General features: G+C 46.9%; 1 protein-coding gene across 2 annotated transcripts in view; it reads left to right on the forward strand.

The window, feature by feature from the left end:
* The window catches only part of SLC35F3 (solute carrier family 35 member F3), a 351,622-nt gene that overhangs the window by 229,199 nt on the left and 95,073 nt on the right, over positions 1-27,350 (forward strand). The window contains exons 1-2 of one of the 2 annotated variants that reach the window (XM_010351535.3): positions 6,291-6,637; positions 22,586-22,910. In XM_010351535.3, coding sequence (XP_010349837.1) covers positions 6,562-6,637; positions 22,586-22,910 — 401 coding nt within the window. In that variant the 5' untranslated portion in view covers positions 6,291-6,561. Of the gene's footprint in view, positions 1-6,290; positions 6,638-22,585; positions 22,911-27,350 lie in introns of those variants that run through there. The other variant, XM_039464320.2, reaches the window with a different exon arrangement.

Here is a 27,350-nt window from a genome sequence, read left to right on the forward strand (position 1 = left end):
AGGAGACTTAGTGACCACTCAAGTTTGGCTGCTTCTTAGTGGAAGAGCTGGAGCTCAAAATCAAGTTGTTGGCTATAGTTTAAGGCAATTTCTTGCTCTGTTTAGTCTCAAGGGAATCATAAGTATCACTTAACTCTAGCAAATGGATTTATGCCTTCTTGGAATTTTGCAGTGGGACCATAGATGTTTATATACTCCTGCATGGGAATGAATAGATAGAGGACCCAGTGGATGGCGGATGTGTGAACCAGTCCAAGTAGGGCAAAAAGAGGCTATTCATGCAACCCTGGCTGGAACTCTGTACCGGGAAGAAGAGTAACAAACCTCCAGAATCTGAGGAATGGGCCCAACATAGCCACCCTCTTCCTGATAATGGGCCCAGGCCTGTCTGCTTTCTCATTCTAAAGGGCCATGACTCGGCCCTAGCCCTGGGGGGTCTACTCAATGCAATTTCAATACAGCCCCTGGGTGGTTGGGGAAACTGGCCATTTTGACTTCTTTCTTATCTAGGACTCTTATTTTACCTCCTTTTTCTATGGTTTGCAAGTGAGGAGTTGAGAGGAGGCAGGGAGTATAAAACTTATGCTCCTGGTATGTGAGCTCTGCATCTGTTCCCTTCTGTATCTACTCAGCACACCCACTTCAGTATCCAGACTGCTGCTGAGATCACAAAACCCAGTCACTCTTGAAAAGTCTGCCATGCCAGACTACCACAAATTGTCATTAATGCCCCATCCGATTCCCAGCCACATCAGTGAAAAAGCAAACAAGAGAGTGGGGCTAGTGATAAAGAACAGGCTTCTATCAGAATAGACACCATCGCACATCACTGAGGAGATGCTTGGCTTTGATGAGCAAACTGTTGCACAGTACATTCTTAGAAGATGACAGGGAAGACCGATTTAATGAGTAAAACCTGAAAAAATCAGCCCAGTTCCTTATCCCAGCTCCTGTAATACTAAAGTTAAGACAGTTAGGTACCCAGTGATCTCATCCAGATATTATCTCATGCTAATACCCTCAAAAGAGGAATATGGGTCAGAAGTCAAATGACCCATCATTTTATCTGGATATTATTTATACAGTATTGTTGTCATTGATACATGAGGGGGTCTTAGCTCCCTTTGTTGGAAGAATTATTGGCACTATTTTGGGGGGACGGGAGAATGTGAGATTTGAGTTTTTAAGTGGGGCTGGGGCAATTTTCTAAGTATCTCAAGATAGGTTATTATGACCTAACTCCAGGCTGAAGCTTTAAATTGTTGGAATTCTCAAAACAGTAATGCATGCTCATATGCCAGTACACCGTTAACTTCCTCGATAATTTTGTCTATATGAGTTTTGAAATAGGCATTCCCACCACATCCCATTCCCAAAAAGAAATGTTTACTTAAGGAATATCTGTACTCATATGGTCAAGCAGACAGAAAACTCCTAATTTAAAAAGAAGTATGGGAAGTTTGGTTTTTGAGCAGTGTAGGGTGGGGGGGCAGCTGTTGAAACACAACACAGCACACAGAGCACATAGGACTGTTGGAGATGAGTATGAAAAATGAAAAATAGAAACAACATGGAATGCTGAAAATTAAGGGGAAGCAGTTGAGATGGCAATCAGTAACTCCTCTTCAGTAAGCAGAAGTTAACAGGCATGAGGAGGTGATGACCTCCCAAGTACCAAAAACTCCTGGGTTAGGCTGCATGTGAAAAAAAAAAAAAAGATTTAATGGTCTTTAACGATGTTTGTTAACTATTTGACTTTGTACACAACATTGCGTTAAACAGAAAGTAGATATTTTAAAAACAGACAAATATTTATTGAGCACTTGTGATATGGTTTGGCTGTGTGCCCACCAAAAATTAATTTTGAATTTCCATGTGTTATGGGAGGGACCCTGTGGGAGGTTACTGAATCATGGGGCATGTCTTTCCTGTACTGTTCTCATGATAGTGAATAAGTCTCATGAGAATTGATGGTTCTATAAGGGGGAGTTTCTCTGCGCAAGCTCTCTCTTTGCCTGCTGCCATCCATGTAAGATGTGACTTGCTCCTCCTTGACTTCCACCATGACTGTGAGGTTTCCCCAGCCACGTGAAACTGTAACTCCATTAAACTTCTTTTTCTTCCCAGTCTTGGATATATCTTTATCAGCAGCATGAAAATGGACTAATATAGTAAATTGGTACCAGTAGAGTGGGGCACTGCTGAAAAGATACCCAAGAATGTGGAAGTGGCTTTGTAACTGAGTAACAGGCAGAGGTTGGAACAGTTTGGAGGGCTCAGAAGAAAACAAGAAAATGTGAGAAAATTCAGAACTTCCTAGAGACTTGTTGAATGGTTTAGCCCAAAATGCTGATAGAGATATGGACAATAAAGTCCAAGCTGAGGTGGTCTCAGATGGCGATTAGGAACTTGTTGGGAGCTAGAGCAAAGGTGACTCTTGGCATTTTGCCCCTGCCCTAGAGATTTGTGGAACTGAATTTGAGAGAGATGATTTAGGGTATCTGGCAGAAGAAATTTCTAAGCAGCAAAGCATTCATGATGTGACTTGGATATTGTTAAAGGCATTCCGTTTTATAAGGGAAGTAGAGCATACAAGTTTGGAAAATTTGCAGCCTGACAATGCAATAGAAAAGAAAATCCTGGCCAGGCACAGTGGCTCATGCCTGTAATCCCAGCACTTTGGAGGCTGAGGCAGGTGGATCACGAATTCAGGAGATCAAGACCATCCTGGCTAACATGGTGAAACCCCATCTCTACTAAAAATACAAAAAATTAGCCGGTCATGGTGGCACATACCTGTAGTCCCAGCTATTTGAGAGGCTGAGGCAGGAGAATCACTTGAACCTGGGAGGCAGAGGTTGCAGTGAGCTGATATCATGCCACTGCCCTCCAGCCTGGGTGACAGAGTGAGACTTTATCTAAAAATAGGAGAAATTAAAGCTGGCAGCAGAAATTTGCCTAAGTAAAGGAGCCGATTATTAATCACCAAGACAATTAGGAAAATGTCTCAAAGACATGACAGATTTCTTCACGACAGCCCTTCCCATCACAGGCCTGGAAGCCTATGAGAAAAAGATGGTTTCTTGGGCCAGGCCCAGGGTTCCCATGCTGTGTGCAGCCTAGGGACTTAGTGCCCTATGTCTCAGCTGCTCCAGCAGTGGCTGAAAGGGACCAACGTAGAACTTGGGCTGTTGTTTCAGGGGACGTAAACCCCGAGCCTTGGCAGTTTCCATGTAGTGTGTAGCCTACAGCTGCAGAGAAGTCAAGAATTGGGGTTTGGGAACCTATACCTAGATTTTGGAGGATGTATGAAAACACCTGAATGCCCAGACAGAAGTTTGTTGCAGGGGTTGGGCCCTCATGGAGAACCACTACTACATCAGTGCAGAAGGGAAATGTAAGGTCAGAGCCCCCAAACAGAGTCCCTACTGGGGCACTGCCTAATGGAGCTGTGAGAAAAGGGCCACTGTCCTCCAGACCCCAGAATGGTAGATCCATTGACAGCTTGCACTGTGTGCCTGGAAAAGCCACAGACACTCAACACCAGCCCGTGAAAGCATCTGGGAAGAAGGCTGTACCCTGCAAAGCCACAGGGGCAGAGCTGCCTAAGACCATGGGAACCCTGCTCTTAACATTGGTGTGACCTGGATGTGAGACCTGTAGTCAAAGGAGGGAATTTCGAAGCTTTAAGATTCAGCTGCCCTGCTAGATTTTGGATTTTCACTGGGCCTGTAGCACCTTTGTTTTGGCCAATTTCTCCCATTTCAAATAGCTGTATTTATCCAATGCCTGTACCCCCATTGTATCAGGAAATGACTCACTTGCTTTAGATTTTACAGGCTCATACACCACTTTTGAGTGTGCTAAAATGAGTTAATACTTTGGGGGATAGTTGGGAAGGCATAATTGGTTTTGAAATATGAGGACATGAGATTTTGGAGGGTCCAGGGGCAGAATGATATGGTTTGGCTGTGTCCCCACCCAGATCTCAAATTGAATTCCCATGCGTTGTGGGAGGGACCCAGTGGGAGGTAATTGATTCATGGGAGCAGGTCTTTCCCGTGCTGTTCTCTTGATAGTGAATAAGTCTCACAAGATCTGATGGTTCTCTAAGGGGGAGTTTCCCTGCACAATCTCTCTCTTTGGCTGCTGCCATCCATATACGACATGACTTACTCCTCCTTGCCTTCCACCGTGATTATGAGGCCTTCCCAGCCATGTGGAACTGTAAGTCCATTAAGCCTCTTTTTCTTCCCAGTCTCAAGTATTTCTTTATTAGTAGCGTGAAAACAGACTAATACAACTTGTCACTGTGACTTGCCCTGTAGAATGTGTGTTTAGAGGCCAATGTGAAGTGCTGAGGGAGACCCAAATCAGCACAAGGATAAGCCAGTATCCCCAGGAGTGTAGAGATGCTCAGGCATGGTGAAATCTATCAAAACCACATTCAAACCTGACACATCTCTCTCAGCTGACTTGGAATAGCGATGTGGAATTTTTGCATTTTGTATCTCCAACATGTAAGAGAATTACATATTGGTTATGAGCTCAGGCTTTTGAATAATTCACACTTGTATTTCAATCCCTGGTTGGCCAGTTACTCACTCTGTGACCTGCGACATTTTATTTATCCTCTCTTAGTCTCAGTTGTCCCATCTATGAAATAAGATAACAACAATCTTACAGAACTTTTGAGAGTAGAAAATGAAATTATTAAGACAGTTAACATTAATACATAGTAAGTGCTCAAAAATGTGTGCAATTATTCTATTTGTTTTAGTTACTATGTATATAATAAATGTTATTGAACTTGATTAAACATATAAAAGTATTATTTTGCAGTAAAATGATCCTCTTTAACATACAATACGTAATTCTTTTGCTTGAAGCTTATTTGAGTTTAGTTTTTCCAAACAAGGAAATGAGTTATTGGCTTATTGTAGTGTCATCACCAGAGTCTTGGAAGACTCCTAGTTTTTCTGTAAGAGGCATATATTGTGGAGGGGTACCACTAGACGGCTCTGCAGGGACCCCAAATACCGTTTCCTTGGCTGTAGTGATGGGAAAGAAACCCCGAGAAGCCCTGACCTTTTGGAGATCAGGGCCATTCCATTCATTACAGCTGTTCAAGAGGTCAAGTAATAACAGGAATCCCACAAGAGCAATCCTAGGAGTAGGAGCCACTTCTGCCAGAGATCTGGGGGTTGCAGGTGGATGTCATCAGAAGCAACTGGTAGGTGCTGACGTAGGAAACCCTGTTGCTTGAATTTCACTCTCCCTGTGTACCACTCCACAGAGCTACCCTTGGGGGCACTTGAATGACATAATACAATGAAATTTTAACTTTGAGACAGGAAACCAGGTAGTATTGAGGGTTCTGAAATTCTGGGCAAAGACCTAACCAACGATAACAACAAAACCCGCCTTGAATCTCAACTGTTGGGCTTGTGTAAAGGAGATGAACATAAGGCCCTTGGCATTCTGGGGCTGCATGAGTCCTGTGTGTCCTACCTGCAGGGATGATGGCAGGTCACCTCTGACGATGCGTTCCTTGGGGTAAATGCCCCTCCGGATCATTCAGGGATTGTGCTGGCAAGTGATGCGATAGGTATAACATAGCTTTTTAACAAGCACCATCGGCCAATAGCTTACAGCTGCGTCTGAGTGACAGCAGTGAAGCCGGTGCCTGCCAAGGCAAATGTCAGACCTGTAGCTGGAGCAAGAACCTGGGAGCTGGGGCGGTGAGGGAGCTTTCCTGCTTCCCAGGCGACTTTGTGTCTCCAGACTGAGGCAGTGGGGTGGGAGCAGAAATCACTTCAAGCCTTTGTTTTCTTGCAGCTGTTTTGCTTCCGCGGTGTTTGCCCCCTCTCCCCACTCCATCCCGCAAAAAAATATAGAGTGAGCGAGCTATCTACGGGGCCAAACAAGATAATGTGCCTCTAGACTCAAGAAGTGAATGCCAGCCTTGGGAAGCTTTGCTTTTTTCCAACTCTCCCTGTGAAATAATTCAGGACTTTGCACAGTGACGAGTCAACTCTCAACCAAAGTCAAGCACTCCCTTTTTTTAAACTTCTGCAACACTGAGGCTTAAGTTCTCAGGGTATCTCCTCGCAGGCGCTGGTCCTTTTAAAGGGCTCTTCAGGGAGGTGGTGGCCAGCGGCTGCAGTCAGGACCTGGCTGGGAGGAAGAGGGGGACGAGGGCTGCGGGGCTGGGCGTACTGGGGAGGAGGGCGGAGCAGGTGAGCTGCGGGGTGGGAGCAGGGAGTGCACTTGGACGTGACGTTGGAGTTTGCAGCAACCTCGAAGTAGGAGGCTGTGCGCGCGTGTGTGGAGTGGCTGCGCGGCCGGGGAGGATGTGCGCGGCAGGGCGGTCGCCGCAGTGAGCAGCGCGGCGACCGGAGCCCGGCGGGCAGCCGGGGAGGCCGCGACTGAGAGGGGCGAGCCGCTGGTGCTCCCGGCGGAGGAGGGACGCGTCGGCCGCGGGCCGGGGAGAAGCGCGCTCCAGCCGGCCCCAGGATGTAGGCGATCGGCGGCAGCACTCCTGCAGGCGGCCGGCTCATCATGAAGAAGCACTCGGCCCGGGTGGCCCCGCTCAGCGCCTGCAATAGTCCGGTCCTGACCCTCACCAAAGTGGAAGGTAACGCGCGGCCGCCTCGCCCGGGGGGTCCCTGCACCCCAGCCGGGGGATGCTGCCACCCTGAGGCGGACTGCCTGGCTGCGGGGCGCCGGGGCGGAGGATGGCTGCTTCCCAGGACGCGGCTCCGCAGTGCAGCGCACCGCCGCCTGCGTGGGGGGACCTGGCAGCTTCGGGGGCTGCCCTGAGCTCCCTGGCGAGCAGGCAAGAGCTGCCGCGGCGAGCGAGCACGCGGCTCCCCAAGCCTCTCCTTCCGGGCAGCACCCAGCGCATGTGGCAGCAGCTGCACCCTCACCTCCATCCCAGCTTGTCCTGGGGCTCTTGTCTGCTCGGCAGGAGGGGGTCGTCCTGCCGCTCCCAGTGTCCCCCCACCACACACACACTTGAGTTGCCCGGGTGTGGGGCTCTGTGTCTCACCCCCAGGCCGGCCAGAGGTGCTGCCCGCGGCTGGTGGAGGCGGGAGAGGGCTGCAGCGGGCTAAGGAGACGTCTCTCCTGCCGGCTCCGAAGCCTTTCCGGCCACCAGCCAAGCGACTGCCCTGCTCCGTGGGAATGGGCGGGGCGCACAGGTGAGGGAAGAGCCAGCACCAGCCTGTAAACAGGTTCTTTCCCCGGCCCTGCAGAGGGATCCGAAGGGCTGTGAGAGGCCCCCAGAAGGTGTGCTCCCCGTGTTGGCCTTTCTGCCTGGAACAGCTGCCACCCAGGAAATGTGAGCGAGAGGGCAGGGGAAGAAGCAGCCCACGGAAAAGAGCTTCCTCAGACACAGCTGGCTTCTGCTGGCCTAAGGGGCCTTGCTTTCCAATGGAGAAGGGGGCAGAGGAATCAGTCCCAGCTCTTCACTCCCCCTCCCAGGAGGCAGAGGTGGAACCACTAACTCCCTCTCCCAGGAGCAAGCCACCTTGGCTAGGTGAGGCAGGCAGACCACCCCTTGGTCCCAGGAGCTGCCCTCTAGGCTCTTGCTTGTCCTGAGCTAACAGAGCCCATGAGCACCAGCAGTAAGTGAAGGGCAGCTATGGGCTCCAACAGAGCCTGGCTTCTGCCTTCCCCAAAGCCCAGACTTCTCTGCGCTTTTGTGGACCCTGCTTCCACTCATGGGTTCTTGTTTATTACAATAAATCTCAGAACCAGTAAGGATAAGACAGAGGCCGGCTTGGTAATTGTACACTCCAAGCTCAGCCGTCCACACAGGCCTGCTGGCAGCTGTCCCAATCCTATAACCCCCATCCTACAGAGGGTGACTGTGAGGTCCAGCAAGGTGGGTTAACTTGTCCTAGACCCACAGTTGGTAGGTAATGAAGCAAGAATAGAATCCTGGGCTGTCTGATCCCAAACTCATGCGTTTTTTTCAGAACATCAGTTTGTACTGAACTGTAACTACTTACCCATTTCTTATCATTTTCTGTCTTTGGGAGGTTGGGTTTTCTTTTCTTCTTGCGGCTGTCTTCTTTCCTCCATCCCAGCCTCAGGAATGACTTGGAATCAGTCATCTACACCTGAGTTTAGTGCGTGTGCTGCCTCTTCCAGGGGCGTTTGTATTTCTCAGCCTTCTCCCAGACATTGCCCACATGTATGTGTGAGTTGGGGAGGGAAGGGCTGGCTGTTTGTTTCTCCGAGGGAAGCAGGGAGTGTCTGCTCACTCACAGGGTCCTGTGGAAGCTGCCCCACTACTACCTGCTGGTAGAACAGATTGCTCCCGCTCTGCAACAGCAGGGGTCTTCCTGGGACACTCCCAGCCCACCTTGGGCAGGACAGGTTTGAACTGCACTGGAAGTGGGCTGGATGCAGATGGTGGGACTACCTGAACTGGGTACTGTGGCCTCAGAAGTGCTGCAGGAGGCAGTGAGTGGCCTGCGAGGCACAGGTACCTCCCTATGGTCAAGCCTGGAGGTTGCCTTCAGGGAATGAAAATAAGAATTATTTCCTTCTAACCACCCACCTCAAAAAAAAAAAAACAAAACAAAACAAAAAAAACCCTTAGGGCTGCTGCCAAATGAGATTTGAGTCACCTGTGCATACAACACCAGCAACCCTTACCATGGGCTTGGCTTTGGAACCAGCATTCCCTCATAAATGCCTGTGGATAATGGAAATGTGTAATGAACTAAGAAATGGTTAGATGGAAGATCGAGGCTGGGCTCTGCCCCTTTTCCAGTTGGATTTGTGTAAATCAGAAACACTGCCTCCATTTCCTCAAATGTAAGAGAGAAGGAACAGCTGTGAGAAAATGCAGTAAGGTAGAAATAGCTGAAAATGTCTAGCAAACCCCCAGTGGCATTTTGCATGGGATACCTATGTGTATTCCTTGCAAAAGTGTGCGCATCGGGGCCTAATAAAACCTGCCCTTGGTGTGCCTGGCTCGCATAGAGCTCTTTCTCTCTGCCTGTTTTTTTCCCTTGGTGTTTTTATTCAGTTTGGCTTTTGGTCTATTTTTTGGAAACCATTTGCATCTTCTGTGCCGGTTTTGGAAGTGTTGAATCATTTTGTTTTAACTCGACTGCACAGGGCAAGGTGGTCCCCATGCTGTGGGTGTTTCTGTATGGATGGCAGACAGGCTACAGGGATGGAATGCAGCCAGCAAGGAATATTTATTAGCTTGCAGAGTGTGTCATCTAAGGGGAGGCAAGAAGGCACCAGCATGTGGTACATATAAAACCAAAATAGAAAAGGCAATGCTTGGTTAAACTCAAACACAGGAAGATGGGCAAGATGACTTCATTTACTCAACGAATACTTAACCCAACCCTACTCTGTGTCCTGCGACAATTTAGCAAGGCCCTGGAAACGCAAAAAGGAACAAAGCTAGCTTCATTCACTTAAGGGCGTTTTAGTCTAGGGGGGAAGAGACATACAGATAGATAGATAAACTATCAAATGCAAAGTACTAAGTTCTGGTACTGAACTAAAAGCAAAATGTCACAGGGCACGGAGAGTTGAGCAACATGAAGAGGTATTCCTGAGGAGGAGGCCTTCATGAGGAGGAGGGTTTCTGCAGAGGAAGCCTTTCTGAGGGCCTTTCTGAGCGGGAGGCCTTTCTGAGAAGGAGGCCTTTCTAAGAAGAGGCCTTTGTGAGGAGAAGATATTCCTGAGGAGAAGAGGCTTTCCTGAGAAGGAAGGCTTCTAAGGAGAAGGCCTTCCTGGGAAGGAGGCCTGAGGAGAAGGGATCTTTCTGAGGAGGAGGCTAGTCTAAGAAAAAGGCCTTATTGAGGAGGAGGCCATTGAAGAAGGAAGCCTTCCTGAGGAAGAGACCTGTCTGAGGAGATATTCCTGAGGAACAGGGTTTTCCAAGAAGGAGACGTTCTGAGGGGGAGGGCTTCTGGGGCATTGCAACTGAGGCTGGGGGCACATGAGAAAGCTTGTTGGTACAAAGGGGAGGAGAGACAGTTTCAGGCAGAGAGAACAGTGAATACAAAGCTCGGCCTGAGAGGAAAGTGGGGCTGGGCCTCAGACAGGGGTTAAGGCTTGAAAAGCGCTTTCTGGCAAGATTGATGGTGTCTGTCACGTCTGACAGCACACCTTGTCTTCACAGATCCTTTGCTTGACTTTCCTTCCAGAAGCAGAGATGGAGCAGCAGCGCATCTCTAATGGAGTGGTGCTGACTGGGATGCTCTGTGCTCACAGTCAGCTCATTCATGTTCAATGAAATTACATTCAGTAGGAACTAACAGTTGAGAACAGGACAGAGAATTCCCCCAGGAGGCCTGCAGCCTCTTGTTGTGGAAAGGGGGAGGGCTTTGGAATTAGGTGGACTGGCTCTACCCAGCTCTCACACTGGATGAGTGATTTCTGGCTAATGAGTAAAGCTCTCCAGGAATCAGTTCTCTCCTAGGAAAAAAAGTAGTGATGATATGTTGCTCTTCATATTCAACTAATAGTTTTTGCTAATGAATGTCTACTATATGGCAGGTACTATGCTAGGAGAGATTGTTCCATTATCTCTATTTTTTTCCCCCTAAGCCAGGGTAATTGTTGTTATCCAACTTTATAGATAAGGAAACTGAAGCTCAGAAAATCATTCAGAGGGTCCTATAATTAGAGAGCAAGGATCCCAGTCTTCAAATCTGTATCTACCTGGTTGCAAGACCTTTGCACAACTGCGTTTCATTTGAGCAGGAGAGAGAATTATATCAGCTCATGGCACTTTGTAGATGCTCAATAAATGCTCTCTTAACCTCCCACTGTAATCTAACTAATATAACTCAGTGATTGGGACCCCATGGGGGCTCACAGGACTCATGGCTGGGTGTCACATTCTTAGTGCCTCTGCTTTGGGAGTGTTGGGTGGTCTCAGCTGCCCCTAGAGTAGGTCTGGCTACCTTGTTCCTGTCAACAGGATAAGACTGTTACCCTGGAATGCTCAGTTAACGGTATGTGAAGTATCTAGATGCTGGCTCAGTCCAAGAGGATTATTGAGAAGTATACTGCCAAAGAGTTTCCCCCACCCCAAAATATTGCCCTGGTTGGCTAACCCTAGGACTGAAACTTCAGTGACAACGATCATTCCTGTAGATCAAATATTTTACCTAATATATGCAAGAGAATGAACCAGATGTTTGGAAGGATTCTTAGAGGAGTAAAATACAATCCCTGATACAACAGAGCTTCCAAAGGAGTGAGAATGTCAGAAAGCACACAAATGAAGATTGCATGCTGCCTGAAATGCAATGCTTTTGATTCTATGGAAGGATTATAAAGTAAATGCTGCGTTTCAGCTGAGGGGGAACTCACTTCTGGCTGGAACACACATGGACCCTATGCAGGACTCTTGCTTGCCATCAATACCCCCTTCTTTGCCAAAATGACCTAACCTGACAGGATACTCTTTCCTGCTGACCCTAGATGTGGCCTCATGATTTTCCTGTCACCACATTCCAGCTGATGGCTAAACATTTATTGGAACCGCTTTTCCTGGGATCACAGTCAGGACGGCATAGTAGAAGAGGTTGCCTCTGCTATGGGCTGTCAGAGGTGGGAGGTGAGAACACAGCATTTCCTGACAGAGAAAGCCACTGACAAAGGTGCAGAGCCAGGAGAGGGTGGTGCTGGGAGACCAGCAGGCAATCTACTTGGCCAGAGCAGATTGATCAGAAGAAGCAGGATGAGGGGAATTTAAGCTAGACCATGCACAGATGCTGAGGCATCCTGAACGCTGGACTCGGAAGAGGATTGAGACAGGGGAGCCAGAGAAGAGATGAAACACCATCTGACACTGAGAAAAGAGAGTCATGGGCAGCAGTGGTGTTCAAACTGGGTTATGAAGTCTCTTTCATCAGTCACAATAAGTACTTCTTAATAAAGGAATTTGAGTAGAATAAAAACTGGCAATGTCTATCAAATGAAATAAGAGTCAGAGTGGATCGGAGACTCTTTCAGGGGCGAGCATGTGTGCTCACGTGTACATGCTCTCATGTGCATGTCATATTGAAGGTATCGGGAAGAATGTTAAAAGCCCCTGCTGGAAAGTATCCAGCGGCAACAAGGAGACATGTTGGGGAGTTACAGCAACAGTCCATGCATGAGCTCATGGTAATGACCGCGATGGTAACATTTCCTTCCTCCTTACCGCAAGGGAGCCCTTGACCTGGGTTGCTCATTCAGTCTTCACAACATGCCTCTGCAATGGGTCCTAATGTAATCTCCACCGTGCAGTGAGGATTTGGATTGCAGGGTGATCAGGTAATTCATTCTTCAAGACAACTGCCATGTGGTATGTCCACATCCTAACCCACTGTACCATCTGATGGCAAGGACAAGGACAGGAGGGAGGAGGAGTCACCAGGCCATGGGGAGAGTGTGAAGTAGGAAGGCTGAAAAGAACGATCAAATACGGCTTTGAAGATTATGCCTGAACAATTCTGAGAATGGAGATGCCATTAGCTGTAACAGTGAAGGTAGGAGGGGAAACACATGTGGGAGGGAGAGATTGGGGAGTCACATTTAGAGAAGTTGAGTTTGAGGCCAATGCCTGCAAATGCAGGTATGTAGCAGGCAGGGAGGTAGCAGAAACCAATCGGGTGATATGGAAATAAATAAGCAAGCACAGAATCCTGGAGGCCATGCACATTCCACAGATAAGGGAGGCAGGAGAAAAGTTTGACCGGCCAGATTAGAGAACTCAGATAGTATGGTGGCATGGAGACCACCAGAAGAAAACCAAGAAGAAAGAGGGAGAGTGACGTGTCAGATGCAGCCAAGAGAGGGTGATTTTTGTGGACGCAGTTTTAAGCAGGTGCTGGTCTGCAAGCCAGATTGCAAGGGTAGTTGGGGGCATTACTGGATGCTTGGTTAAAGTGTTTGACAGTGAAGAAGGTTTGAGAAGTTACGCTGTCTTAAGGCGGAAGAAGATAATTTTGAGAGAGCCAGGCTGATTCCAGGGTAGATCTGAGGTTGCCCCAGAGAAAGATGATTCATGCAACAATTGATGCAACAACAGCCCAGAGGAGGCAGTGTACCATGGGAGTACCGCAAGGCAGAGCAAGGGAATGATCAGCTTCGAAAAGGAGCAGAGAAAGTTGAGTGGGCAAAGACACAGAGAAACATGAAGATGCAGAGGAGGGAAGCTAAGGGAGCTTTGGTGGTGACTTTGTAATGTAGGGAGTGTCATCATTCGCCAGAAATGATGGATAGGGACTGAAGACTTGAAGAGGTGGGAAAGGGTTCAGAACAGCTCTACTGGGACAGCCAAGAAGAGATTTAATTCTTAAAAGCCTTTTTGGCGCACAATACATTTCCATTGGTTAAGACATTGTGTAGCTCAGGAGAAGGGTCTGGAGGGAAGAACACTGGATGAAGTGTTGGGACACTCAAGTGTCATTTTCTGCTCCTCCATTAGCTAATTAATATATTGGACATGTCGCCTGGCCTCTTGCAGCCTGGGCTTCTCCTTCTGCAAAGAAAGGAGGCTAGAATAGATCTTCCATTGCCTCTTTCAGCAGGAACATTCTATGAGTCTATTAAGTAGCTTACTCATTAGCAGAGATTGGTTTATCTGATTGAAACCCTTCATTAGCTATAGTCAGAGAGCAGAGCTTTAAAGAATTAAGATCAAGAACAATAAGGAATCTAGCATGTACACGTATGTGAGCATATGTGTGCGTGTAAATATGTGTGCTTTCTGGGGGTAGATTTTGGTATTTGAGCAGGGGGTGGAAAGACTAGCTATGTAAGTACAACTTGCTCCATGAGTCTTCACCAGCAAAAAGCTACTGGACACAAGACAGGACCCCAAATGATGAAATGGTATAAAAAGAGGTACAGAAAGATGCCAAAGAGAAGCTGTGCAACTTCCAAGCTTTGCCTGGGGCTGGTCCTGGTCCCAGTGTTTCTGTGTTAAAGCCTCAATGCTCAGGAATGAGCTAAGCCATGTTGCCCTTTGTTGGTTCAGAATGTCTATCCTTGGGTAGGAGATTAAGCCTGAGAGGTCATGTTAAACACCTGAAGACCAAGCCCACCTTGATCCTTGACCAAGCAAGTTTAGTCCTGCCTCGATGCACAATTCTGCTAAGAACTAGAGGCATGTTTTAGAACAGGGGTCCCCAAAGTACAGCCCATGGGCCGCATGCGGCCCCCTGAGGCCATTTACCCGGCCCCTGCTGCACTTCAGGAAGGGGCGCCTCTTCCATTGGTGGTCAGTCAGAGGAGCACAGGATGCAGATCCTGGAGTGCTGTATGTGGCGGCGCCGCAAAGCGCAACGTCGCTCACGTATAGTACTACTTCCAGTGACGCGGGACGCATGCGTCACAGCTCTGGAAGCACATCATATGACGCACATCATATCCGGTCTGTGGCTACCGTGCCCCACATCACCGAAAGCAGTGTGAAATAACAGCAGAAGTAGGAAGAAAGGCAAAGCACTATAACCATTACTACACAGTACAATGGCCCCCATACTTCCCCAAATGTACAACAACATAATGGCCCCTATAACCTCCCTTTGCCCAACTAGTGAGTACCGGCTGTGTGTATGGAGGCATCATGTGCCCAGACCGCAGAAAATGGTGAAATTCCAGGAGGCTGCACAAGCCGTAACTAGCAGTGCGTATGGATTAAAACTGATGCCCTCAAGCTCCGATGCTTTCAGACCAAGTATTAAAACACAGTGCTCTGCTTCCTCCAAAGAGGAGACACTGACTTTTCCCCCAAGGCACAAACAACATTATTTAAGGCTTATCCATACCTGTCAGTTTCTCAAGAGTCATGATTCATCATAGGCTGAGTCCATTCCAGTACTGTCTTAAATCCACTGCATGAGGTTATTTGGACATTTGAGAGTTATTCAGGGACCTCTAAGGAAATGGAAGTGAAGTAGAAATGCTGATTTAGATATCTGATTACTGAGATGGTGGTGATGGGTGGGGAAAGTGAGCTGGATCAAGACCTGACTCTTACCAGCTCTCAGACTGCTTCAGAGTCAATCAGAGGCATCTTAGTGAAGCCCCCACCACCCCATTCCATCCCTAAAAAGCAATTTTTGCCCACCTCCTGATTCTTTATTCTAACCGGAGGAATAATTTCCCAGTGCAAAACACTAATTTTGTTTTTAAACACAATTTCACAACTGCCGTGTTTTCTCCCAGCTCTACACACTGCCTCCAGAGATAACTTTACAACAAAGGTTCAACCAATATACAGGAGGCAAACAAATTCAAGATAGCATCTAATACTTCTAATCCAATGAAGTTACTTCTTCTCCTAATAGGTTATCAAAATAAATACTCTGTCATCTGTAGCATTTCATCCACATTCTGCAGAGGGGTGCCTCTGGGTCCATGTCTTACACCTTCTCAAGCATAGTATACTCTCTACTCTAACCCCTTAGATTAGCTGGCAATGCCATAACAACATATCATAGACTAGATAGCTTTTAAAAGGACATTTTAGTACTCACATTACTGGAGGCTGGAAATCTGAAATCAAGATGCTGGCAAATTTGGTTTCTGGTGAGGGCTCTCTTCTTGGTTTGTAGACAGCCGCCTTCTGTGTCCTCACATTGCCTCCTCTCTTTATGTGTGCATGGAGAGAGAGAGAGAAAAAAAACAAACTCTCTGGTGTCTCTTCTTATAAGGATACTAATCCAGCCTCTGCACCCAACGTATTTAACCTTAATACTTTCTTAGAGGTGCCATCTCCAAATACGGCCACACTGGATGTTAGGGCTTCAACATATGAATATGGCAAGAACACAGTCACTCAGTCCATAACACCCTCTTCCCAGGACAGCAGATCCTAGTACAGAGTCCCATACACACTCAGTCTCTTCCATGTTACAAATGGGTTTCTGTCCTCTGCAAACCTGAAGTCCCTCTTTAGTGACAGGCAGTTCTGAATGAGGTGCTGAGCACCATGACCATGGTCAACTTTCAAAGGGGAGAATGAGAGTAATGAGAACATTTTCTACTCCCATTGATGCTCTGAAATCAGAGAACCAAGTTAAAACTGTGCCTTAGCTGCTCACTGATTTGTACCCTTGGGATATTAACTCTCAGAACCTCAGCTGTTCAATCTGCAAATGAGAAACAATCGTACTGATCTCCACCATCATAATGGGTATAAAAAGATATGTAACACCACTGGCAGAGAGTGTGGTATATATATTGGGTGTCCAACCACCAATTGCCCCTTGAATTCTCTATACCCTCTTCTTTTCCTTTACCCACAGTCAACATCCAACTTCAATTATCCATAGATTCTGTTCTTTCCCTGGAACCAGTCCTAGTTAGGAGCATGCCTGGGGCCTCGGCCACATGTGAATGGTGGCACTGTTTTTGGACCTAAAGTCCAGGAATCCATATGGATGGTCTGGCAAGGGTAAGTGGGTTGGCACAAGTGAAATGAGGATTGCTTTGGGATGCTTGGGGCATGTAGTTGGCCTTATATGTGTGAACGCCTTTTCTGCAAGTCTCCTCCCCTTTCCTCTACATCGCTGTTTAAAAATAATGTCACACATAAATTCACTGAGCAAGTGTTTAATGAGCAGGAAAGATAAACAAAGCCTGAAATGGATTGTTTGGAAGATAAGTTACACTTGCAAATGGTCATAAACAAAAGCTTTCTTCTAAGCTCCTCATGATGCAAAAGCTATTTAGTTTGTTGGCCAGATCCTGGGATGGTGTATTCATCAGTAATCAATAAATGGGAACGTTTTCATCAGATGCTGCCTTTCATGCAGTCTAGGAAAAAGGGGCAGGAGTTGAGGGATGGGGGAAAGTGGAACTTTAGTTCCCAGAGCAGCTCTCCACTGTGTCCTGTTTGGACAGAATTAGATGCACTGAAGCCTCTGAGATGTGGTTACTTTAAGCACTGCCACTTGGACTGAGCAAGCTCCGTGAGGGAAAAGTCGTGCCTGCCTTTTATCACAAAGTAGGTGGTCGATTAAGATTTGCTGAATGAGTGGCTTGAAAACTAGTCCACCCAAGAAAGATACAAATCTATATCCACACAAAGACTTATATGAGAATGTTCATAGCAGCTTTCTTCACAGTAGCCCCAGACTGGAAGCAATCTGCATGTCCAGCAATAGATGAATGGATAAGCCAAATTTGGTATATCCGTACAATAAAATTTTCTTCAGGCATCAAAAGAATGAACTGCTGGCTGGGCACAGTGGCTCATGCCTGTAATCCCAGAACTTTGGGAGGCCAAGGAAGGTGGATCATGAGGTCAAGAGTTGGAGACTAGCCTAGCCAAGATGGTGAAACCTTGTCTCTACTAAAAATACAAAAATGAGTCAGGCGTGGCAGTGGGCACCTGTAAGCCCAGCTACTCAGGAGGCTGACGCAGGAGAACTGCTTGAACCCAGGAGGCTGAGGTTGCAGTGACCCAAGATTGCACCACTGCACTCTAGCCTAGACGACAGAGCAAGACTCTGTCTCAAAAAAACAAAAAAGAATGAACTGCTGGCACGTGCTACAACATGGATAAACCCCAAAGACATGATGTTAAATGAAGGAAGTCAAATGTGAAAGTCTGTATATATATACAGAATGCTCAGGATATACAAATTATGATTGAGACAGTAAAAACATTCATGGTTGCCTAGGGTTGAAGGTGGGAACAGGAAGTGACTGCAAATGGGCACAAGAACTCATTTCAGCATGATAGAAATGTTCCAGAACGATACTACAGTGATGGTTTCACGATTCAAATTTGCTAAAACTTACTGAGTTGTGTACTTCACTGAATTTTATAGTATGAGAATTATATCTCAATAAAGCCATAAACAAATAAAATAACTGTATAGACCTTACTGATATAGATGTCAATTGTGAGGCATCGTCTCCTATTTCCTGTGCAATTCTATCTCCTTTGTGTTTGGGAGGCTTGTGGTCTTTTGATTCCAGATATGGGTCCCCTACCCTATAGAAAGGACTTAAGCACTTTCTAAGGGTAAACTCCCTGGACACTTTTTTATAAAGGAGTCAGCAGGGTCCATTTATTCTCAGGGAAGCTCATAAAAGAAACATTAGTGGTCTCTTGAAAGTTCAAAAGGCCATTTTATTAGATGTGAGTGAATGACTTTCCAATCTATCTTGCTTGTTGTAGAAGTGACTTACATTAAGAAAAAAAGAAGCACCTAATTCATGATTTTCTCAGGCCTAAGCAGTGGACAGCTCATGGGACAAAGGATGTGCCTTGGTACCTGAATGAGTTGGCAGCTAAACTGGACCTTCAGCTCACCCGTTGTGACCTAGAGTTTCCTTCTGCTTCGCAGACATTTCCTCTAGGTACTACTTTTTCTTGACCAAAGAGTGTGAATCCTTTCACTCTTTGGTCAAGAGTCTTTGGTCATAAGCAAAAAGTGTGATTTTGCAGGGGGTAGGTAGGTCTTATGCCATTTTAATAAATTGCCTGACAGCCCTCATAAATAATATGAGACAGGGTTAAAATGGAAGCTCACACACAGGCATGGTTACATCTCACCATGCCATGGAGTATACTGAGTGCACAAGAGAGCACTCCCACTGCACACGCACACACACACACACACACACACACACATGCTCAATGGAAGCAACTCAGCCAACAGAACTGGGCTGAACTCGCCTGTCCTCCAGCATTTATGGATGAATTAAGTAGCATAAATGGAATTTAGAGATGACACAGCTTCAGAGAGATGCTTGAATCCACAATTACAGCATCTGTCAGCACAAGCATTGGGCCAGAGTGTGTAATCCACTTTGCATTGCTCCCAGGACTGCTGGCTAAGATTAGAATTTAAGGCACGAGAAGATCATCAACAGAGGGACTGTCAGCGGGGTAGGGCTGCTGGAGAGCGAGGGTGCGGGTGACATAAATAGCATTTCTAGTTGTGTACTAATGGTCCAGGAGCTGTGGCAGCAAACAGTGCGAGGTTAACTTTGGCACTGATCTCCTTGAGGCACTGCCTCTTTCAACCGTGAGAAAGGAGTGAATTCGCACAAAGGCAACACTTGACCTGAAATGTTGGAGGTGGGGGTGGGCAGAATTAAACAAAAGTTTCCTACACTTAAAATATTTGAAAGGCTTCTGAGAAGAGATCTAGCCCTCCTCCTTGTAACTCCTTCTGTCTGAAACCTGTTTGAGCATCAGTTGGCCAGCTCATTGAAAATAACCCTGGAAATGATGGAAAGTGTGGGGTGCATTTGCTGCATTTCCAATAGTACAGAATAAATGTCTCTGCTAAGCAAAACTGTTGTGTCACTCTACATTTATTTTTCAACTAATTTTCTCGCTTTGTAGAATCAGTCAACATCTGAGTTTGCTCCAGTTCCTTCGGCAAACCTGGAAGTTTCTCCTGTGGCAAGTCTAACCAAAGCAAGATGAGGCATTGCAGAGTGACGAGGTGGCAGTGAATTTCACATCTCACCACCATCCTCACTGCCCCTGGGCAGGTCATGTGTATTCCTGACCCTGAACGTTACTCCTATTTTAACTTACTTTTACATTCTATCCTCCAAGACCCAGGTCAACCACCTGCCTCTTCTGATTGCTTTCATGGTAATCCCAACTCATACTGGCCATACTTTCTGAAGAATTCCTGTTATGTAGTCAGAATCGCTATTTTATACATAGTTGTTCTGTAATTACTTCATGGGTCTGTTTCATCCCTCTCACATAGACTGTCTATCCCTGAAGAGTAGGAATCGTGCTTTACATTTATTTATAGGCCACCCAAAGTTCTTGGCACAGGGTACGTGCTTCACAGTGATTTCCTGGCTGATTGAAAGGCTCTTAGGATGCATTGCATTGCCTGTAGCCCTGTGAGATATAAAAAGTACATGCTGTTTGCTATAAGTTCAGTTAAATAAATGAAAGATAAAAATACAATGTGATGGCAATTTTCCAGTATGGGTGTGTGAATGGGTTTGTGTGTCCATTTGTGATGGGGGCACGGTTCTGCTGAGAGGGGTGTGGGGGGGTGGGGTGTACAGACACAAAAGACGAGGGAAAATATGGCAGCAAATATCAAGAGTGATATCTCTGAGGGCTAACATCATTAAAAATTGCTTTTTCTTTTTACTACTTAGCACTTTTATGATGTATGTATAAAGAATATATTTATTTATATGAGGTATGACACATTTAGCAGTATGAAGAATGAGCTAATGAAACTGATAAGTGATTATTATTATAAGCACAGGATAGTGAAGTAGGAGGTTTGCAATGAATTGGGTTTGGTTGTCCATTATTCTTTCTGGGTCTATTCTAGTGTTTCCCAAAGTGTGTTCCAGAATATTGTAGTCCCTGCCACGGGTGTTTCACATTTAAATAATATGGGAAGCAACCTCTTGGAAATTCACAATATCCATTCATTGGCCCTGAATGTTTTTACAGCAAAGAAACCTGTCTGTTCTACTTGGTGTTTTCCAAATTTCTCCAAACATGGAATCTTTGTTCCTTACAATGCCTGTTAACTGCATGGCATTTTGGAAAAAGTTATTCTATTTCTATGTGGTTGTTTTCAAATAACAGAGTAGTGAGTTTAGTTCTAAGTGTCTTAATTTTGTTTGTGTATTGTTCATATTCCTTTGGCTAGAAGATACAGAGACGTTACAAAGTTAGAGAATGACTTCTTTAATCCAAATCCATAGAAACATTTTAGCAATACCAAATTACATGATTTGATGATTTTCTCCTTCGTTGTAAAAGCTATGCAGCATCACTGCTTAGTTTGCTAAGTTTTAAAGCTTAATTTGCTATAATGAAAACATTCAATGAAAAACACTGTGAGCTGAATTTATTCAGCCTCTTTTGGAGTCCATTCTTTCACTGGAAGTTATTACCGTGAAGCTGCATTTTATTTTTATGTGAACTTTTTTTTCCCATCTCTACAATCATCTTTTCAGGATGAGTTTTTGACAGTGACGCTAACAGTGACAACCCCCCCTAACCTCCAGCATACCTTGCAAACTATCTCAATAATGAAGGGCTGCAGATGCTAATTCAAAATGGCAGGTAATTCGTGTGTAAACTGAAATGTGCATGCTTCTGCCTGAAACTGGATTGCATTAGGTTGTGGGAATTCACAGTGAGCAAAGTCAAGAGATCCCGGTAGGAGGGCATAGGCGCAAAGCTCGCCAAAAGGCTGGAAATCGATCTTCCTTTTTGTCCTCCACATCTTTCTGCCCTGCAGCCCACGCAGAACAGACAACTTGTCAGAGGCTCAGAGGGTGGCCAAACGTTTGGATTTCCAGGGGCTCTCCAACTCGGATATGTGAGCACATGAAAAGTAAGAGGAGGGACATTATTAATAACGCACAATAGAGATGGTGTCAAACGGAATTTGGGCCAATAAAGTATATTACCTCTTTGACGAGCCATGTAATGCTTCAGTTTATCTTTGGCTAAAACAGATACAGCAGAGCCGGTGGTTAACGATACTAGCTAACACCTGAAAAATGGGCCACGTTGAATCACGGTTTTTGCCTCATAGAATCATAATGCTTCAGTTTGTTATTAAAGTTGTTTAAACAATACAGAGAAAGCACGTTTGACCCCAATATTTTTGGGACTCATTTCCTGTAACCCTATAGTGAAAATGGCCTCTTAGCACTGGTGTGACCCCATTCAGCCAGGTGCCAGGCACGGCATCATTATAAAACGCAAGTAGATTGCCTTCTGGAAATCTGCATCCATCCGCAGTTACACCGGACACAAGCTACAGCTTTGTTTAAATTTCCAGCTGACTGACTCGCACACAATTGTGAATGGAAAGCAAACAGTGGAAAATAACGCCTTTTCACCTTCTTCTGGTCTGTGTGAACAACACTGCCGCAGAGCCAAGCTCTGGGCTACAGCCTGGTTTCCAGAAATCACACAGCTCTAGAATGGAGTGTCTGTGGCCTTTCACACACCAGCTGCCAGAGGTTGTGGTTTTTAAGTAAAGCTTCGAAGTGGGACTGCAGGCTATCAGCAGGAAGCCAGTTAAAGTAGATAGAAAAGATTGGGAAAGTCTATTTTTGCTGTACACACAACATAAGAGGAGAGTCTTGGCCATCTGTGCCTTTAAGTAACAGGCCACCTCTGTCAAGGTACTGGGATCTTTTAGAGGTCAAGACTTCCTCATGCAGGAATCTCCAGCTCCCAGTACGGCCCCCGCATCCAAGAGCACCTGAGTACCCATCAACTGACGTAAACCAGAGTGGAGATATTTCAGCCGCTCTGTGTGTGAATGCAGGTTCTGATTTGGGGGTCTGGGGTGAGCCCTGAGATTCTGCATTTCCAACAAGTTCCGGGGACGGGGGAGGATGCTGCTGCCGCTCCCAGGCCCAGGGACCACACTCGGAGGGCCGAGGATCTGAAGGGGAGGAAAACCAGTGAGTGCAAACGCTGTCGATTGCAGCTTGGGGTCGCCCCTGCGCCCGCTGTCTCCCCGCCCCCAGGTAGCTGGGGGTGACACTGGCTGCAGGGCAGCGCCCTGAGAAGTGCAGGGGTGAGGTCTGCAGGCCCCGCTAACCACGCCCTTCTCTTCCCCAGGGGAGGAGCGCCCCCGGGACTCCCCGGGCCCGGCGGAGGCCCAGGCGCCGGCCGGGGTGGAGGCCGGCGGGAGAGCGAGCCGCCGCTGCTGGACGTGCTCCCCTGCGCAGCTCAAGAAGGTCTTCTGGGGCGTGGCGGTCGTGCTGTGCGTGTGCTCCTCGTGGGCGGGCTCCACGCAGCTCGCCAAGCTCACCTTCGGGAAGTTCGACGCGCCCTTCACCCTCACGTGGTTCGCCACCAACTGGAACTTTCTGTTCTTCCCGCTGTACTACGTGGGGCACGTGTGCAAGTCCACGGAGAAGCAGTCTGTGAAGCAGAGATACAGGTAGGCGCCTCCCGCGGGAGGAGGTCTCCCGGCGGGGCGGCTCCGTCCCGCGCGGACTCTGCAGAGCTGCCCCTGGTGGCGGGCGCTGTGGGTGGGGGCCGGTGGGGGCCGGTGGGAGCCGGTGGAGAGACGTCGCAGTGGATGCATCTGCTCTCCCAGCGCGGTCGGTCGGGAGCAGACTTCTCTCTACCCTGGGTGGTGAACGCTCCTTCCTCTGCCTCCTGCCCCTTGATCCTGGGAGCCCCTGTCTATCAAACAGCAGCAGGCAGCGTCTTCCAGAGACGGCGAGTAGTAGGTCCCCAGAAAGCTTAGAAATGAGAGAACTGTGTAGCTCAGTTCATCCCTCCGCAGGCTGGGGTGAGGACCGCAAGGCCATGGAGGACCAAGGTCACTCAGACGCTTCCTGTAGCTTACTTTCCTCACGTAGATGTTCGCTGCAAAGACCTCCTTACTCATCCTCTTTCTAATTCCAAGACATGACCTGCTTCGGGTATGTAATTGCATGGGTCTGAATATCTCCCAGTGTGATGGTCAAAACCAAAGCAGTGTCTGGACTTTGTTGACTAGATTTTCTCAAATGGAGTCCATTGGAATGACATCCCTTTCAAAAAGTGGCCAGAAACCCTCTGGCTTCAACCCCCTGCCTCAGAGGGCAGGAGGGCTCCCGCAGCCCTCCCAGGGAGTCACATGGTGGGTGTTGACCCGTGGGGCTCGTCTGTGCCAATAAGAGCATCTAGTGTTTACCCAAAGTGGAGGCCTTCTGTGGAGTGTGTCAAGGGCTTCCCCAAATCAGGCCTAGTCAAAAAACAGAAATGAATGCTGGCCAGGTCACACAGTAGACCCTGGAAACTTGAGTTTTATCAGTCCCAGAGGTGAGGAGAAAATGAACATTTAAGAGTCTTCATTCCTTCACCATTGCCTTCTTCCCCACCACACCCCACCTCGCCAAACACATACACCCATAAGATTGCCATGTCCTGAAGTTGCCCTTAGAAGGTACAAAATAACTAAAAACATCACTGGGTCCGAGGAACAAAGAGGTTTGGAAATGGAGGTCTACATCTGGACCAGAATTTCTTTCTGGGAATCTAGCAGTTTGTCTCTGTAAACTTATAGCTGGAAATACGGGTGCGATACTTTTTTAATGTTCAGAGGGAGTTTGGCCTGGCTCCTTTCAAAGACCAGCTTGTAAATTAGAGCACAAATTCTGGAGGAGGGGGCTCTGATGGAGCTTGAATTGAATCACATGGCCAATCTCACATGTCCCCTTAGTGAAAAGGATTTGGCGCAAAGAATTCTGATCCTCAGGGTTGACTTAAACCAGTGGCTCATGGACCAGCCAGAAGTTGCTAAAGAGGCACTTACTGCACCCTCTTCTGAACAGATGCCAAAAACAGAAGGAAACAAATCGTTAGGGCCCGAGACCGTCCCAGAGGCAAAAGTAAAATAGTCCCAGAAAAAAGCTAATCTTTAGTAAATGATGTATTTAATAGTTAAGTATCCCTACGTGTGTTTAATTTGTAATTAGGAGTTTGCCTTTCATTAAAACTGATTAGAATGGTATGCTACTGCCTCTGATGAAATGCTAAAAGTGAGCTTATATGCACTTTCTTGATCAAGATTTATTGGGAGAGAAGATGAAACACTTCTTTCAACCATATACCTTCAACCTTGTAGGCTGAAAGAGGTCCCCTGCCAGGTGGTGGCACTGGCTGTTGTCCCAAATGTGCTCCATGGCTACCACTTACCTGGGTAGAAGCCTGTCACTGCCAGCCACTTAGGGCAGGCTTGGCACCATTAAACTATTGTGCTGAAAACCACACAGCGGTGTGGTGCTTATACAGTCAAAGCAGGAAAAAAATCAAAGGTCACTGAAGATTAGTTATACATAGAAAAACATCAACAACTTGGTTTCAACCTACTGTCTTCCTATAAAAGTGCTCAAAAAGAATCATGAAAAAAATCTGGTGACTGCCCTGTTAACTGCAGAACAATGTAAAAGGGGGAGGATAATTCCAACTTTATTAGTGAAACTGGTTAAAACCTTGCCCAATATCTGTCATCACGTTCTACTTCAGCTCTTTAAAAAAATTTTTTTTTCTGTTTGTAAGCAGTGTTAGCCCTGTGGCTAGGCAGAGCTGCGAGTTTACTAGCCAATTATCAGGCATGTCAGTCAAGCCATGTACAGCATTAGAAGGATGAAGAGAGATTTTTTTCTCAAAAGAAGGAGAGAAAAATTTTAACATCACAGACCTTCCTTAGGAAATCACAACTCTGCCACAACTCATATTGGGAGTACTTTAGACAGACTTTAGTCTTCTCAGAAATCAAGGAAGACTGAAATTACATCTTTAATCTTTAAGCTTTTATCAAAATTAATGCCAGAGAGAAGATTCTGAGTTGTCTGAGATGAGTCTCTTGGCTGAAAGTGTTTAGCAGGGAGCTAGGAAGAAAGGGAGATGAACAGAGACCTGTTCCATAAAGAGGGGAGCTGGATGGATACAGCAGCTTTTCTTGCAGTTATCAGGAAGCAATCAGATGGAAGCATCTTTTCTGTAAACCCTCCCCACCTGAGCTGCTTCCCCAAGGTGAAGCCAGAGCAGAAAGCCAAAGCAGAGAGAGGAAGGCATGTGCTCCCCAGCACAGAGCTCCTCAAACTGCAACGCTCTGTGAGACTCCCTGGGGTTTTGTTGAAGGCAGACCCCGATTCAGTGGGTCTGGGTGAGTCTGAGATTCCGCTTTTCTTACGAACTTCCAGGGAATCCTGGTGCTGCTGATCCACGGGCTGCACTTGAACTGTAAATGCCCTGGAGTTGTTGAGCCCCAACTACAGATTTTTTTTAATGCTGCTGATTTTACCAACTGTTACAACGAGGACTCACCTCGCCATGTAGAACTGATGAGTGACGCCACGAGGGCCCAGAGGATGTTTGAGCCCTGGTTCTCTTCCAGCCCTGGTCCTCTGACACTCATGAGGGGAGGATCCATGGGCAAGTCCTCAGAGCTCTCAGAGCCTCAGATGCCATTTGTAAATGGGAGGTGATGATATATGCACTGCCTTGCACAAAGGACTGCTGTGTGATCAAATGACATACTGTATATGAAAGCACCCTATAAAATGTAGCTTGTATAAATGCAAGGAACCAGTACTGTGTTGTGATAGCCTCTGTGGGTTATTCTGAAGGCTGTTGCCCATGCGTTGTTAATTGGCTGCCTCGTAGTGGCCAATTTAAATGACAAGAGTGCCAACCCCTATGCTCATGCAAGTGTCAGTGTTGAAGAAATCAACTTGTAGCCCTGGCAGCTGCACAGGGCATACAAGAACACTGATCAGGGCTTCTCATGATCAGATACTGTTGTCACGAATTAGATGTGAATGGGCAAACCTCTCAACCTAACTCATCTGGGTTTTCAGCCCCTGCCTTATAATCTTCCCAGCAAGCACTCAGCTATCCGGGCTCACAATGGGCTGCTTCCTTCTCCAATATGATAAGCAGTCCTACTCTTATCTTCCCTGTTTCTCACTGAAACTGGCCACACAGATGTTCTAAGGAAGTGATAGTGCCCAGAACTCAGAGAGGGCTTTGGTCTTGAGATGCTTGAGGGTGCTTGGGAACCACAGTCTCCTGGACCACGTAGCACGTGGGGGAGGCATAGGGAGGTGGCTGTATCAGGTCTGTGTTTGGGAGAGCCTGTTGAGCACAGGTGTGATGACATACAGCCTCCTGGCCCCTCCGAACCTGGAACAGGAATGCAGCTTTTCAGATCCGAGAGGTCTGCAGAGCTGGAGCATTTTCATTCTTGCCCGAAGGTCTTCCAGGAATTTACAGCAGTAGTGACCTGTTTTCAAAAGCAAATGCTGAGACCTTCTGCTATCGTGTGGCTGCCAAAAAAAAAAGTGAACTGTGCAGTGGTGACAGATGTTTTTTCTCTGCCTTTGTAGTTCCAGGCTTTCTGTAAGCCAGCCTATTGATTCTGCTTCAGATATTCTGAGCAACAGCAGAGCCAAGAAAGGGGAAAGGGTAGTTTAGATGCCTTTCATCTTAAACCCTGCAAGGGCCGGGCATGTGTACCTTGCCATCCAGACTTACGCAGGAACCATATTGGGTCTTGCAGCTGTAACATTCATCGGCCATTTAAAATCAAAAGAGCAGAGTGGAGCGGTTGCAATCTGGAGCTTTGTTCTGAAAATAGTTACTGTGCGTCTTCTCTAGGCAATGCACCAGAAATACAAGATAAGTGGACTCTGTCTTCCAGGATCCCAAAACCTGGAAAGTGACTCAGATAGCCGCACAAGGTGGGGGTGCATGCCAGGGAGCTGAGAGAGGGTGAAACTCTGGTACAAAAGTTTCTTAGAAAAAGGCAGCTATGGCCTGGCGCAGTGGGAGCTTATGTCTGTAATCCCAGCACTTTGGAAGGCTGAGGTGGGCAGATTGATTG

This window comes from Saimiri boliviensis, chromosome 14 (genome assembly GCF_048565385.1).
Source record: "Saimiri boliviensis isolate mSaiBol1 chromosome 14, mSaiBol1.pri, whole genome shotgun sequence".
Classification (NCBI taxonomy): Eukaryota; Metazoa; Chordata; class Mammalia; order Primates; family Cebidae; genus Saimiri; species Saimiri boliviensis.